Source organism: Petaurus breviceps, unplaced genomic scaffold (assembly GCF_028583685.1).
Source record: "Petaurus breviceps papuanus isolate PSGF00001 unplaced genomic scaffold, PetGlider_PUasm1.0 545, whole genome shotgun sequence".
Classification (NCBI taxonomy): Eukaryota; Metazoa; Chordata; class Mammalia; order Diprotodontia; family Petauridae; genus Petaurus; species Petaurus breviceps.
This window is the reverse complement of record NW_027186366.1, coordinates 251,733-265,613: the sequence shown is the minus strand read 5'-3', so window position 1 is coordinate 265,613 and position 13,881 is coordinate 251,733. Positions and strand designations below refer to the sequence as shown.

Here is a 13,881-nt window from a genome sequence, read left to right as displayed (position 1 = left end):
CCCTGCAGCTCCAACCCTATGGTACTATCTGTAAATCATCAGAGCAGAGGGAAGAGATCTCTGGTGGAGGGTGTTCACACGGCATGCTGAAGGAAGCCTGACCACTTTTAGGTTGAACTCTCTAGAGTGAAAACCCCAAAGGAATGCTCTGGAAAGGTTTGAGTTTTCCCCCAACACAAACCTGGGGAGGAACAGCTTAGCTCTAAATAGGCATGGGCCACAGGAATCTCCCATTGGCAACCTTGTGCAGTCTTAATTCTGTATAAAATATATTCTTTGCTTTTCCCTCCTTGCCTCAGCACTCACTCACCTTTATAGGGAGCTACGCATTTTCCAAAGTGCTTTCCTTCCTGCAGCCTACTGAGGGAGGTAGGCAAAGTCTCCCCATCTCCCACACTTGTTGGAGTAGATGAAAGCACTGAGTGAGCGAGCCTTGGGCCCTGGTCACACAGCAAGGGTCAGAGTGGATTCAAACCCAGGTCCCCTGACTCCCAGGTCAGCACTTCAGTGGCCATGCCAGTCTCTGGACAAGTATGTTAACACAGTGTACTTCACTTCGGGTGTAGAGTCCCAGAAAGGTTATTTCTAGGAGAAAATCTCCCCCTTTCACAAGCTGCCCAATCTGCTTTACCCAAGGCGGAGGCCTGGGGAGTCATATATGCTGCCAAACATTTCTGAGTCAATGCTCACAGAATCAGAGTAGCCTTCAGGGGTTCTCAGCCCACTTGTACCCGACCCCCTCTATAAAATACCCAACAAATGTGCCCGAAGGCCTCCTGGAAGGGGAAAGCACAGTATCTGCTGACAGCCCATTCCAATCTGGTATGCTCTCCGGGCTTGCAATACCATCTACAAGAGCTGACAAAAACTTTTATTTGCAAAGATGAGCTGTCCACAGGCCAAGAGCCTACAACATCCTGCTGCTAAGATCAGAGCAGACAAGATGCCATGAGGACAATGGCACTTCACAAGAAGCAGGCTGGTCCACCTCCAGTGTTATTTACAGCCAGAGGACGCGGGCACGGCTTTGCCTGGCATGCCACAACAGAAGCTTTATTCATCTCATTCAGGGGGAAAAGCCAATTGGCAAAATAAATTTCAGTTGCAAATTCACAGCTACAAACTTCAAAAGTATAAGTTGTATGTAACTCAAAAAGTCCAGGTAATATTTCATAACAATAACTTACAGATACAAACGGATGATAAACTACAATTTCACAAAGCATTGTAAACATTTTGCACACTTATCAGTCCTCTCTGTTAGGCAAAGTGCTCTTTCGATGACGAATAAATTAACGGACACACAGCTAGAGAAAACTACTTCCAGACAATACAAAGGGGACAGAGTCATCTTCTTGTAAACATTCTCTTTTTTAGAAAAAGGAAGAATTAACAAAAGTGTCTTGCAGGCCAACCCTATGTACGTACCTGGGCAACAAAGTGATCTTGAAGATGCTTTGGATGTTAAATTAAAAATTAACATGAACATTTTGCAATGATGTTTAATACACAATAAATGACTTCAGATTATATCCTTCAGAATTTCTATCCCTGAAACACAGAAATTAGGTATGACTTATTGGTAGCTGTGTCATCGAGTGGGGTAACAAGGCCTGGAGTCCAAGGGCTGTCGGTGAGTGAGCTACAAAAACAGAAAGGAATGCTCAGCTCAGTGTGGATGGAGTTTAGCCCTCCCACCCTGCCCCCACGCACTCTCGTCATGGCCTGGCCACCATCTGCTTACCCGACCAAGCCCAGGAGGGGAAGGAAAGCCCACAGAGGGTCTACGGGGGCAGTGGCCAGAGACCTCCTGGGCACAGATGGCAGAGTCCAACTGCACTAAGGATTTCACCCCAACTCTTCCTTCTAGGCTCAAAGCTGTGGCCACTTTTAATGCCATGTCTAGGTGAGTCCTATTCATTGTACTTTATCCTGACGCACAAGACACAGGCAGGGCTGGGGCAGGGTGGGCAGAGGGTCCCTGTTTTACCCCTAGGGTTTGGAAGGTGGGAGCCCCAGATCTCACATCTTCCCAAAGACAAACAGGAAGCGAGGTTTCCTCCATTACTAAAAATTTGTTATATCCAAAAATACAAATATAAAATGCTTAAGCTTCTGGCATGAAAACCACTTTCCATGTAAAACATTCACTTTCATGATACAATGGGTGTTAGAAAAGAAATCAAGATCTGTTGGGCATGGGGGCAGGGATGATTTTTGGTTCCCGCTCTATCACAACTTCCAGAACACTGGACGGAAACTCTAACAAGAACAAGCCCCCAAACCCTTCACTAGGCCATTCCAGCATCAGCTTTTATTCCAATTAGCTACCAAGATGGCTGGATTTCACGCCAGATCCGCTGCCTGTGATTGTTCCTGAGCTCTGGTCCCATCACCAGGAGGGACCTGCTAACCCCTCTCTGCCTTCTGTTCCAAGATGGTCCCAAGCTGTCCTTTGCCAACAGGAAGGCTCGAGCCAGGGCTCTGCCGTTTCCTTGCCACTGTGGGTCGGGTCCTGACAGGCCAGTGTGTTTCTAGTCAGAGCTCAGAACACCACAAGTCACAGATGATACCCACCGTCCATGTAACTGTGCAGGGCCGTCAACATCGTCCCGTCTTGGGGCACATATGCAGAGTAAGCCATTTCTTCTAACATGGGGGGAGACAGCCGTGAAGGCTGAACCGCCGTCACTGGAGCTGTGGAAGAATGATTGGGGCTAACGTGTTTCTTATGGCGAGCTCTGCAATTTTGGAACCAAACCTAGGGGAGAAGAGACAATTCATCAAGGTCACAAATCAACTCTGGGGCATGTCCAGGCTCATCCAGCCATCAACCAAGATTTTTGAAACACCTACAGTGTGCGCTGTAGTAAGTGCTGTCCTCAAGGAGCTTACATTCTAGGAAGTGGCTGCATCATGTTCAGAAAAGTGAACCCAGAACACGTGCACAGAAGTGGGTGGGGAGGGATACACTAACCACTGGGTAAAATCAGGTGATTTTAGGAGGTGATGGAGGGAGGAGGTGGCATGGCTGATCCTTGAAAGGAGATAAAGCTGTCAAGACAAAGGCCAGGAAAGGGAAAGTTCCAGGCCTGAGGGGCAGCCTCGAGGGGCGTGCCAGTGGAAGGTCAGTGACGCCTATGGGCACACAGCTTAGAGGTCAGTCTGGCTCCAGGGTAGAACAGGGGAAGAATTCAGAATCAGCCTGGGAAGGAAGGCAGTGGGGAGCCCTGGAAGCTTCTGGAGTAGTGCAGTGACCACTAGCCTTACATGTTAGGACTCTCATTGGCAGAATGTAGAGGGGAAAGCCTGCATGTGGGACATCCGTTTTCAGAAGCTATTGCAATAACACGATTTGGAGCTAAGCGTTGCTGAGGACACGAACAGGACCAGGTGAGCAGAAGGAGGGGACCAGACATTCGAGATGTGGAATCAGCAGAACCAGATGGCTGAGTGCACGAGGTGGGAGGTGGCTGGAATAATGGCGGCAGCCTCAGAGGAAGGGAAGCCCTCCACAGGGTCCATGGGGGCAGTACACCTAGCAAGTGCCCAGAGAGGGACATCACATGCCTGGAGGCTGGGGGGAGAGAAGCGATATTAGTAACATGTGGCCTTGCTAGAGACCAAGGGACTGGGGAAAATCAGCCCCCAATGGAACGGCAACTCCCAGTGTGCACATGTGACACCCCTCTGGTGAATCCAGAGGGGCTAACGCCAGCAGCCCTTGGCCTTGGATTTCTTCTGCATAAACTTACAGATGTATGTGTGGTCTGACAGGCTGTGCCTTCCTTGGGGGCCGGGGTCATTCAGGTTCAAATTCATAGCCCTACCACCAACTACGGGGCCTGGTATACAGTAAGCTCTTAATACATAACCATTCATCACTTGAAAATAACTAACTCATTTATAAATAGAAAACAGAGCCTTGGAAACTTCTCTTCTAGAATCTAAACACATGGACGAGGTGCCCTAAAATCCTGTTGTGTGTGTGCAGCCGGGCCATAACCCACCATTTAAAGAAGAATCTATGGTTTTCACCATAGCCAACATAGGCAAAGATAAAAGGCTACGTACGAACAGCATCTGTGGAGCCCACCTCAGCTAAAACCTTCTACAGATGCTGCTAAGGAAAAGTACCAGCATGGCAGACTCCTTGGTCTTTCCTCTGCTGGCCAGGCCCCCGCTCCCAGTGGCCAGGCTCTCCCAGTGCCTGTGGTTCAGTAAGAAGTCACAGGGATAGCCACGTAGAATGTTTCCAGGCCCTCCCGGCTTCCCTCGGGGTCCTCCACAAGCACCATCCCAAGACATTTCTGGAACCCTCTATCTTCACCAAAGTCCTCCTGATGTCAAGCTGAAGTCAGCCTGTCTATAACACGTACCCACAGCTTCTTGGTCTACTCCTCTGACCACGAGAGCTCCCTGAAGACGCTTGGAGGCAGCCCCAAGATGTCCTCCCACGAATCTCTGAGGCTAAGGATCCCCAGGCCCTTCAACAAAGGGCAAATGAACCAACAATCCTCTGGGTTCACTATGTGGCCCAATAAAGAACAAAACTCAGGGTGGGTGGAGTGCCACCCATGGGCACAACAGCACGCTGCTGCAGGAAACTGGGGGGGACGGTAACTTCCAGAATATCGCCACGCTGGTCCTGCCTGAACTTCCTGTCTCCCCAGAGTCTAGCACAGGGTTCTGCATACTTGATAGCATTCATTCTATAGAACAATAATAATTATGCACACTTACTAGATGTGCATTTAGAAAAAGGGACCTCCGGGAAAGGGCTGGGGCCTAGCGTGGCCTAGCGTGTCTCGGTGTGAGAGGATGAGGTGGCACCATGGGTCACACAAGGAGCAGCTAAAGGTAAGAGTGGAGGCTCCTTTGGAGTCAAAGACCCGGCCCCAGGATTTTCTCTGCCATCTGCTTCCTCTGAGACCTCAGGTCAACAAGGCGGTCTCTGGATCTCGGCTCCTCTTTTATAAAATAAATTAAAGGAGCCAAAGTCTCTATAATCTCTTGAAACCTTCACTCTAGGGCCCATATGGAGGTGGCTGCCAGGGCTAAGACTAACTTCAGCCTCTGCCCGACTGTGCCCAGGGCTCCACGCATGGGGGTGAGGCAGGGGGAGGGGCCGGGAACAAAACCAGCCCCAGGACTGAAGTACAGCAGCTGCCTGTGGGATCTCCAGCACCCAAAGAGGGCCCTTCTCTCTCCTCTCTCATCACTCTGGATAGGAAACTTCTATGGGGAGCTTCATGTGGAAACATTCAGAGCTAGAGCTTTCCTAGGAAATTTTAATTTGCTGCTTCACCAAATGACTTAGAAACAGAGATGGCTCCAGGACAATCTAGAAGAAACTCTAAAGGGCTCTGCTTGTCAGTGCCCTTGACAAGCCTTTCAGGGTTACTGTATGGGACCTTCTTCAGGGGGGCTGTGCAGAGTCACCGGCCTCCCTTCTCCTCCAGAGCCAGCTTCGTCCAGGGGCCGGATAGTCATCAGGACGACTGGAGATGGCCCGGGATGCTATGGGAGACCCCGGCCCTTTTAGGCTAAGGCCTTTTCAGGTTCTCACTGAGAGTGAGTTAACGCCCATTCAGGGAACAGGCCTCTTTAAGAAGCAGTCAAGGGATGGCCCCTTTAAATATAAAAGAAGAAGAGAGTCAAGCTGGGAGGGGAAGACTCCAAAGAGAAACAGCTCCACTGACATTCACTGTAAGGCAGGAGGGCCCAATACAGCCACTAAGTCAACTACAAGTCACGTCACCATCTCCCCGACGTCAGGGGCCTCTTCAAGAAGGCAGGACAAACCCATCAACCAAGAACCAGCCTTCTTCAGGAGGGAAGTACAGCTGAAGTCATCTATGGGCTGCGTCATCCTCTGTCTCTGATCTCCATCTGTGTCTGCCCGTGTCCCCATAGGGGCGGGGGGTGGGTCTGTCTCCTCAGAGCCTTCCCATAGGACGCCCCCCCTGCTGGGAGCACGCTCCACCTCAGCTCTGCGTGGAAGGGCCCCAGCTTCTTTCAAGGTCAAGCTCGGCAGACCTGCCCCGCTTAAACTCAGTTCTCCTCAGATTGTCTCCATTTCACTCACACTGCTCTCTCTCGCTCTGGCATCTACCCTGGGGACTTGCATTTCTGCATTCCACGTCAGGCGCCGAGCCTAACACACAGCTGGTGCTTAATAAATGCTTCCTGATGAATGTGCACTGCCACAACTCCCCTATCCCCTAAAAAGGAAGCTTCTGTATACAAAATCCTGAAGAAAGAAGGCTCCTGCCCCTACCCCCAGTCTCCTCCCACCTGTGGTATGCCCATTAGTGCCACTGGGGATGTGAAGATGGCCCACATCTGAGAACCACGCCACCCATAACTAACCACAAACATGAAACAGCATCAAGAGACCCAAGTCACAGAGAGGGGTCTCCGAAAGGATGTGACCCCAAGTTCCTGAGAAACGTGCTCTGCCAGGAAACACAAGAGGGAGCTGAGGAAACCACAGGCCAATAGAACCAAAGCTGTCAAGGCCTGAGCACTAGGCCCTCCAAGACCCCCCAAGGCCAATGCCTGGCACAGCAGCCCCAAAATGACCACCCAGGGTAACTATGGACCCCAAGGCCACCAGGTCTGATGTCCAGGTCTCCAAATATGGCCCCAGGGTCACCAAGTCTGACGCCAAGGTTACCCAATCTGATTCTAAGGACATGAAGCCCAGTGATCAAAGTCTGCTTAGCCAACTGACCAAGCCCAATCCTGCCAAGTCTACGGAGTCTAACCCCAAGAGGCTGGCACTAACACTACTAAGTCCCAAGCCTCCTAAATGGCTGCTCCAGGACCAGTGGATTTCTTTAAACCCTAAAGCACCATTTTTTCTCTCAGCCAGGGTATAATTATTCACTATTTTGTACAATTTTTTAAAAAGGTGAGTCATTACATGGGAAGGGAAAGGAAACTGCATGTGCATCATTCTACCCCCTCCCCCCCATTAATACCGCCAAGATGGTCTGCTGGAAAAGGTCAGTCAGTCCAGGTGGTTTTGTGCTCCAGACCACACGGCACTGTGCAGTTTACACATTACACTAGTGGGATCCCAGAGCCCGAGCATTTCTGAAATGGCCCACCCCAGGTAGGAAATCAAGGAGAAGATGCCAAAAACCAGGCTGGCCATTTTTTTTTAAAGCAATTGGGGTTAAGTAACTTGCTCAAGGTTACATGGCCAGTTATTTCTGGGTGTGGTGCCAAGTATCTGAGCCCGGATTCGATCCCAGGTCATCCCGACTCTGGAGCCAGTGCTCTTACTCGCTGTGCTACCCAGCTGCCCTCAGGCTGGCCATTTTAAGGGCAGAGTAAGATGGATGGCTCTCTGATGCTGGGACAAACCTCACACTCTGTCAAAAACCAAGCAACCAACTCACCCCCTATTCACTGCAATGCAAGGAAGATTTGTTCAGAGAGCTCAGCCAGCTCTTCACGTCTAAAACCTGCTAGCCGGCAGAGCTCCCCTTTCAGGTTCCCTTCCAGGAATGAAATCCATTTCACACCCTCATTCAGGAGATTCTGCTTTCCCTGAGAACCCTAAGAGAGGTGGCTTCCCAGAAAACTCAGCATTTAGAAGGGACAAGAAAGTCCCTTGGAAGGGAGTATCACCTGAGTCTCCTGTCCACCCCACCCCGGCCAAGGCCCCTCCTCAATGATTCTGTACACTCCCATGACCTGGCAGAAGGGCAGATACAACAGCAGAGGGCTGCCCAATGCCACCTCTGACCTCTACTGGCTGTGGGGTGAGAAGAGTGACAACATCTGAGCCTCACCCGCTCAACTGCAAAGTGGGAAAAGCTAAGCCAGGAGCCTGTGGTGTGGCTCAAAGGAGGGAGTGCGGGCAAAGCACCGTGCCACCTTCAAAGGGCTCACCAGCACCTAGCGTGGCCACAGTCCTGCCATGCTTGCAGATGGAGGCAGCCTTCTGCAGCGAGACGTCAGGAGGGGCCAGTCTGGGGAGGAGGCAGCTCTGATCCCTTGCAAATGATGGGTTATGATCGGTGGCAGCAAGAGCAGCGGCAGTCATCTCCAAGGTAATCCACAAGTCTGTAGATTGGGTGTCCCTGGGCAAGTGTCACCATTCTGGGGCCCTCAGCAACTGAGCTAACAAATTACATGGCGCCCATCTTCAGTGGCAGAGCAGGCGGTCTGGATGCCGCCCCGCCCCCCCAAGCTTGCAGAGTACCTGCCGCGTGTCCTGATCTCATTGGGTCCTTATAGCCCACCTCGTGACAGGTGCTTGTGTTATAAGAAGAAACAGGCTTCCAACAATTAGCGTGTGCTCAGTGTAGAATTGCAACGTGAGTCTTGTAACCAGATCTAACAGGCTTTTTACCATGTGCCACTGACTTTCTGATAAAGACTGGAAGGTCAGCGGTGACCCATCCGAACCAGAGAGACTCACTCAGCCTGGGCTCAGCTCTGTTACTGGTCCTGGCCAGCTGAGGTGCACTACAACCCTCCCTGCCAGACCCCCCCACAGGAGCCAGGAGTTACTCCTGTCATCGTAGGAAAGCCAGAGGGTCTTCTGGTCTCTTCAAATGCCTCTGTCCAGAGCCCTTCACAACATGGAGCTGAAATCCCCTCAGCCCTTGGGTGACTTCCTTCTCCTGGCCCTTGTCCTGCTCTCCAAAACAGGCTGGCCTTCGAGGGTCTGCAGCCACCAATCCCATCTCACCCCAGGTCTTCTCCAGGCTAATAACAGTACTGGTTCCACCTCTCTGAACTCCCACCCTTCAGAGTCTACAGTGCTTAGACCCAAACCCTAGCACAGACACCCCGTGATCCAAGTTGGACGGGACTGAGCTCCCTGGTCCTGAAAAATGACCCACTCAGTAAACTAGCCTATGAGTCACTGGATTCTGCGGATCTGGACCCTCACCCATTTGCCGGCTCCCTCTCTCAGCACAGGCCATGCTCCCCACCCCGCCAGGGCCTCCTAGCTGGGTGCCTCTTGCCCTTGTCCTCTCATGAATCCTCCATGGGAGGTCTACCCAATGTCCTGAAAGAAGTTTCTCAAGGGAGACCAAATTAAGAAGACAGATTACAGGTGAGGTACTGTTCTGCATCAGGAGGAGTTGCCACTAATGAGATCCTAGGTCTGGACTTAAAAAGAAAAGAAAGAGCTTCTTAAAATAACAAGCGCACGTTGTTGCCTCATAGCTAGCTCCCCTGAAATCCCTGCTCTTGCTGTCCTCCAGGATGGTTCTGAATCCCACCTCCCGCTCCTTGGCCAAGGCATTCTTAGTCTCGACGGGGACTTGACACCAACTCCTGTCTCAGCTCATGGAAATCTTGCTGCCTCTCCGCGGTCCCTCAGCACTCTCTTTCGTCTCTCCCTTGACCTCTCCATATCATGATGGAGACCTCTTTTTTCTCAAAACCCTGTGCTCCTCAGGCTTCCATAACCACATCCCCTTCTGGTTCTCCACCTCCCTCTGCAGCCATCCCTTCCCTGGCTTTTTACCGATGGATGCTCACTCCAGCCAAAGTTCAATCATTCAGACTGGTAGAGACTGGGATTGGAATTGGAAAGTTATTCCCTAGTAGGGAAACTCGCTGTACCAATACAGGCTGGCCTTCAGTAATGAAAGGTTCACTGATTTGTTCAGGGTCACACAGCCTTTCTGTGTCTGAGGCAGGGCTTGAACCCACATCTCTCTGGCTTCAAGGCCAGCCCTCTTCCCTATGCCCCACTATTTCTCTCGAGTCAAGAACCCTGAGATCCTTTGACCTCGCACCTTAACCTCTCCCAAATTCCAATGCACAGCTCTGACCACCAGCCCACACTTCTACTTGGATAAGCTGGAAGAGATGGGTTCAAAACAACGTTGGTTTCTCCCAAAGTAGCTCCTCTTTTTCACTTTCATCTCATCAGCCCAATTCTCCTAGGTTCCGCCATTTCTGCCTCCTTCCTCTTCTCCCAAATTCTCTTCCGACCCGGCTCATCCCTCGCTCAAGCCCTCTTCCTAACACCCCTTCCTGGTGGATTGGTCACTTTTCCACCTAAAAACCTTCCACAGCTATCTATTGAAATACGCCACAGGGCACTGCAGCCCTCCTGGAGCTGGCCCCGGCCTGGCAGGCTGGTCTTGATTCCCACTATTTCTTCTTCTGTTCCAAACAGACTGGACCCTTCTTTTCTTTTCTTCCTGAATGTCTCACTTTTGTGACTTTACTCGTGCTACTCCTCTGTGAAGGAAGGACACTCACCATCTACCAACATCCTACCAACATCCTGCTTGCTTTTTGATGGCCAGTCACACGATGCCTGCCGCCCCTTTCACTGTCCACAGTTGTGTGAAGACTCTCCTACTAGATGGGAAGCAGGCAGTGGAAGGACATAGGATCTGACCCATTAGAGGCCTGTCCATGTTCCTGTATAGACCTCTTGCATTTCTACTACACTAACTTAGGCCCTCAGTACGTCCCTGCTGGGTCACTTCCATGAACCTGGCTGGCCTCTTTACCACTACTCCAACCCAATCTGCTGTCACCATTAGCATAATATTCCTGAACAGCTTAGGCTACTTCCCTTTCCAAAAGCCCTCAGTCAATCCCCACCCCACCCTATTACAGAAGCAAGTACAAATCCAGCTGGCATTCAAGATCCCCCCCAAACTCTGCCCCCATCTTCCTGGATGTAATTCTGTCCAGTGTCCTCTGGCAGACTCAAACCCACCTCAAGGTAATAGTCCCTCCACGGTTGTTGACAACACTCCTGACTCCCAGGATGCCTCTCATCCTCCAAATTCTCATCATTTCCCCTGGTACCTGCCAAGAGCCTGATGACGTCAATAACCAGGCTGAGACATGAAGTTAGAGGACACAACCTCACTAAAGGCAGAAGAACAAGGGAGAGCTGATTATGCCTCTCTTGTATTAGTAATGCATTACTGAATTAGGACGCAGGTTTTCTGCTTTCTATTTCCTCCTCCTCTGCAGGCTGCTCCGCCGGCCTTTGAAGAGCAGGGCTGATAAAGAGAGACAATCTTGGGCAGACACAGTGAGCTGGGAAAACCTAGGTCTGATCAAAAGGTAAAGAGATTCTAGTCTGGTGACACTCGGCAAGTCTGAGGGGAAGCAGAGTCTCCCCTATGATGGGGTGGCGCGAGTTTGGGGGAGTCTCTTTGACCAAGACGAAGTGATAGGCACCTTCCCCAGGCTGTCCTTAGCTTAAACCAGGCTCTCCTTACAATGTTCATTTCCTCATTGCTTGTTAGCTGGGCAGGGCTGGCTCCCACCCTCAGGCACAGGGTTCTCCCAAGAGCATAGAAGGGCTGAGGGAGTTCCATGGGGGCATTTTGGATTTGAGAGTGCCGCTGAGCCCTTTTATTCATTATCCACTAGCACTCGTTAATAAAATCAGTAATTATCCCAAAACTCTCTCCTGTGGAAACTTTCACCCTCCACAAACAGAATGGCCGATAACCCACCTCCACACTCTTCTCTGTGCGCTCATTCTACCTCATCAGTAGAGAGCTCCTTAGTGGCGGTCTGTCCCTGGTCCCCATCCCCACCAGGGCCTGGCAGCTCAGAGACATTTGTTTCCCAAAAGACCAAACAGAGGCACAATGAGAGGCCTCTTCGCCCCCCACCCAGAAGGCCCCCCGCAACAGAAGGCGTCACCTGGATGACTCTTCTGCTCAAGCCCGTTCTTTCCGCCAGTTTCTGAAGCGTCTGGGCGTCTGGGTTGTTGTCCTGAGCAAACTGGGCTTGCATGACCTGGGAGGGCAGGAAAGGGAAGCGGTGAGCTTGTCAGGCTTGGTGAAGGCATCTCCGCTCCCAGAGAGCAGGGAGACAAGAGAGGGCCCTCTTCCGGGATCACTGCGAAGCCAGTAACGGGAAAATGCTGACCACAGGCAGGCGCGAGTCTGTGTGACGAATGGAGGACAACTTACAAAGGGAAGAGACTTTAACAGTATCAAATCTGGCTGTTTTCCCATCTCAGATTTTAAAGTCCAAAATGGAATAAATTCATCTCCCTGACTTCAACAAAATGGATGTACCTGTTTACAAGTTTGCTTTTCAACATCAGCATGAACAGACTGGTGAGTGTCCTTCCTTCACTGTAGAAGAAAATCCCCCAGAGTGCTCAGCGCGTAGCAGGTACTTAGGAAACACTCCCTGCCCCAACTTGACCTTCTTAGATGCAGGTGAAGTCAGTGAAGACTTTGGTTTGAATTGCACTTCTAACACCTACTAGCTGTGTGACCAGAGGACAAGCCACTTAGGCCCTTCATCTGTAACTGAGGTCAAGGGAGTTCTTCTGCAAGAAGGTCAAAGTGCTTTGGGGAGCCTCACAGTGCCATGTCAGGCAGCTAAGAGACCAAGCTGAGTCCGGAGCAGGCTGCAGGCAAGAACGTACTTGAATGTGCCCTGCCTCTGCCCACAATTCCAGGCTCTCAGGAATCTTTGCCTACCTCCTCCCCATTCAACTGATGTTTTGAAATGGAATTTGTTACTACTTGATATGATGTCTTTGTAAGACTGTTAGTGATGACACACACAATGCACAAGGCATGACCCCTCCCCCAGACTCTCCTGATCAGACTTGAACTTGGTAAGGCCCCTCCCCTACCATCTTCCAGTTCTCCCTCCTCCCCTTCATTGTTACTGTTCCATCATGACTGGCTTTTGGTGACTCCATTTGGAAGAGACGCCGAAGGGGTTTGCCATTTCCTTCTCCAGCTCACTTTACAGATACAAAAACTGAGGCAAACAGTGTTAAGTGACTTGCCCAGGGTCACACAGCTAGGACGTGTCTGAAGTCACATCTGAACTCAGGAAGACGAGTCTTCCCGACTCCATGTCAGGCGTTCTAGCTACTATTCCATCTATTCTACTGTTGCCCTCTCGTGCATTTTTATACACCTGTAACTGGCTCGGCTCATGGGTCAAACATGTCTAACGTCCAAGGAAGGCCACTTCACAAATAGCCAACTTCTCTGCTTTACAGTTTCCAGTTGGCCCAAGTCAATCCTGGACTGGTCACCATAACCCAACAGGTAGTAGGTAGTAAGTGCTCAAAGACGGGCAGAGTGGCACAAACTACCCCAAGCCAGCATGATCTGACTGCCTCTGACCCCCACCCATGCTTCACTAACAGCCTGAGGCTCTCAAGAGCTGAGCGGCCCAGTTGCACGGGGAGAGGGAACCAGGTCAGGTCAAAGGAAAACCAAACTCTCCAAGAGGCTGCTTGGCAAACCTGACCCGACCACATGCTCTCGGTCTGCTCTGGAACTGAACAGAAGCTGGAGAAAACGGATGCCAATCCTACCACTTCCTGGCTGCTGACTCCAGGAAGGCCTGGGGAGCTGGGCTTTCTCAACGGAGAATCGTCCCAGGAGCTAAGGCCCAGACAACAGACCTGCCCATCCCTGCTGCCCCACTTCCCAACCAGCGCTTCTGACGCCAAGGGGAGAAGAGGCAGAAATCCCTTGTTCCTCATCTCCAAGCTCTGGGCCCTGAGTGGATTAATCAAGCCAAGTGGGCGTAATCATCGTTATTATTTTCAGAGCTGACAGTGAGAGGGCACTCTGGGATTCACAAAAGGTTTTACTGTGTATTAACTCACCTGAGCAAGCACTCATCCGGCTTGGTAATGCCTCACGATTTGTCCCCTAATCGGAGACATTTCTCCACCCATTACAATTACTGTTCTTTCAAGGATCAAATGAAATATGTGTTTTATAATGTTCAAGCACCATAAAAATAACAGTTCTTATTACACTACAGCACATGAAGAGACCTTCGGAACATGGCCCTTGGCACATAGCGATGGCTTTACATACATGTGTGTACATATGTGTGAGAGATTCAGAGAGAGAGATGGGGGGAGGGAGGAGG

The 13,881-nt window shown here is 50.9% G+C and overlaps 1 protein-coding gene across 1 annotated transcript; it reads right to left on the bottom strand.

Annotated features, from left to right (window-relative positions):
- Nucleotides 1-1,026: 1,026 nt before the first annotated feature.
- Nucleotides 1,027-11,755, bottom strand: LHX8 (LIM homeobox 8). The gene is made up of 3 exons (XM_069102209.1): nucleotides 11,662-11,755; nucleotides 2,578-2,761; nucleotides 1,027-1,642 (listed from the first exon to the last, which is right to left on the bottom strand). Exons 1-3 carry the CDS (start codon nucleotides 11,752-11,754, stop codon nucleotides 1,566-1,568), a joined length of 354 nt encoding a protein of 117 aa, XP_068958310.1. The 5' UTR covers nucleotide 11,755; the 3' UTR covers nucleotides 1,027-1,565.
- Nucleotides 11,756-13,881: the final 2,126 nt, after the last annotated feature.

Bases quoted from the DNA above. Each gene is read 5' to 3' on its own strand.
- LHX8 (XM_069102209.1), bottom strand. From the start codon at position 11,754: ATGCAAGCCCAGTTTGCTCAGGACAACAACCCAGACGCCCAGACGCTT. The intron at 2,762-11,661 runs GTGACGCCTTCT...CTTCTCCCCTAG, and splicing joins TGAGCAGAAGAGTCATCCAG to GTTTGGTTCCAAAATTGCAG. The intron at 1,643-2,577 runs GTGGGTATCATC...CTGTTTTTGTAG, and splicing joins CCTGCACAGTTACATGGACG to CTCACTCACCGACAGCCCTT.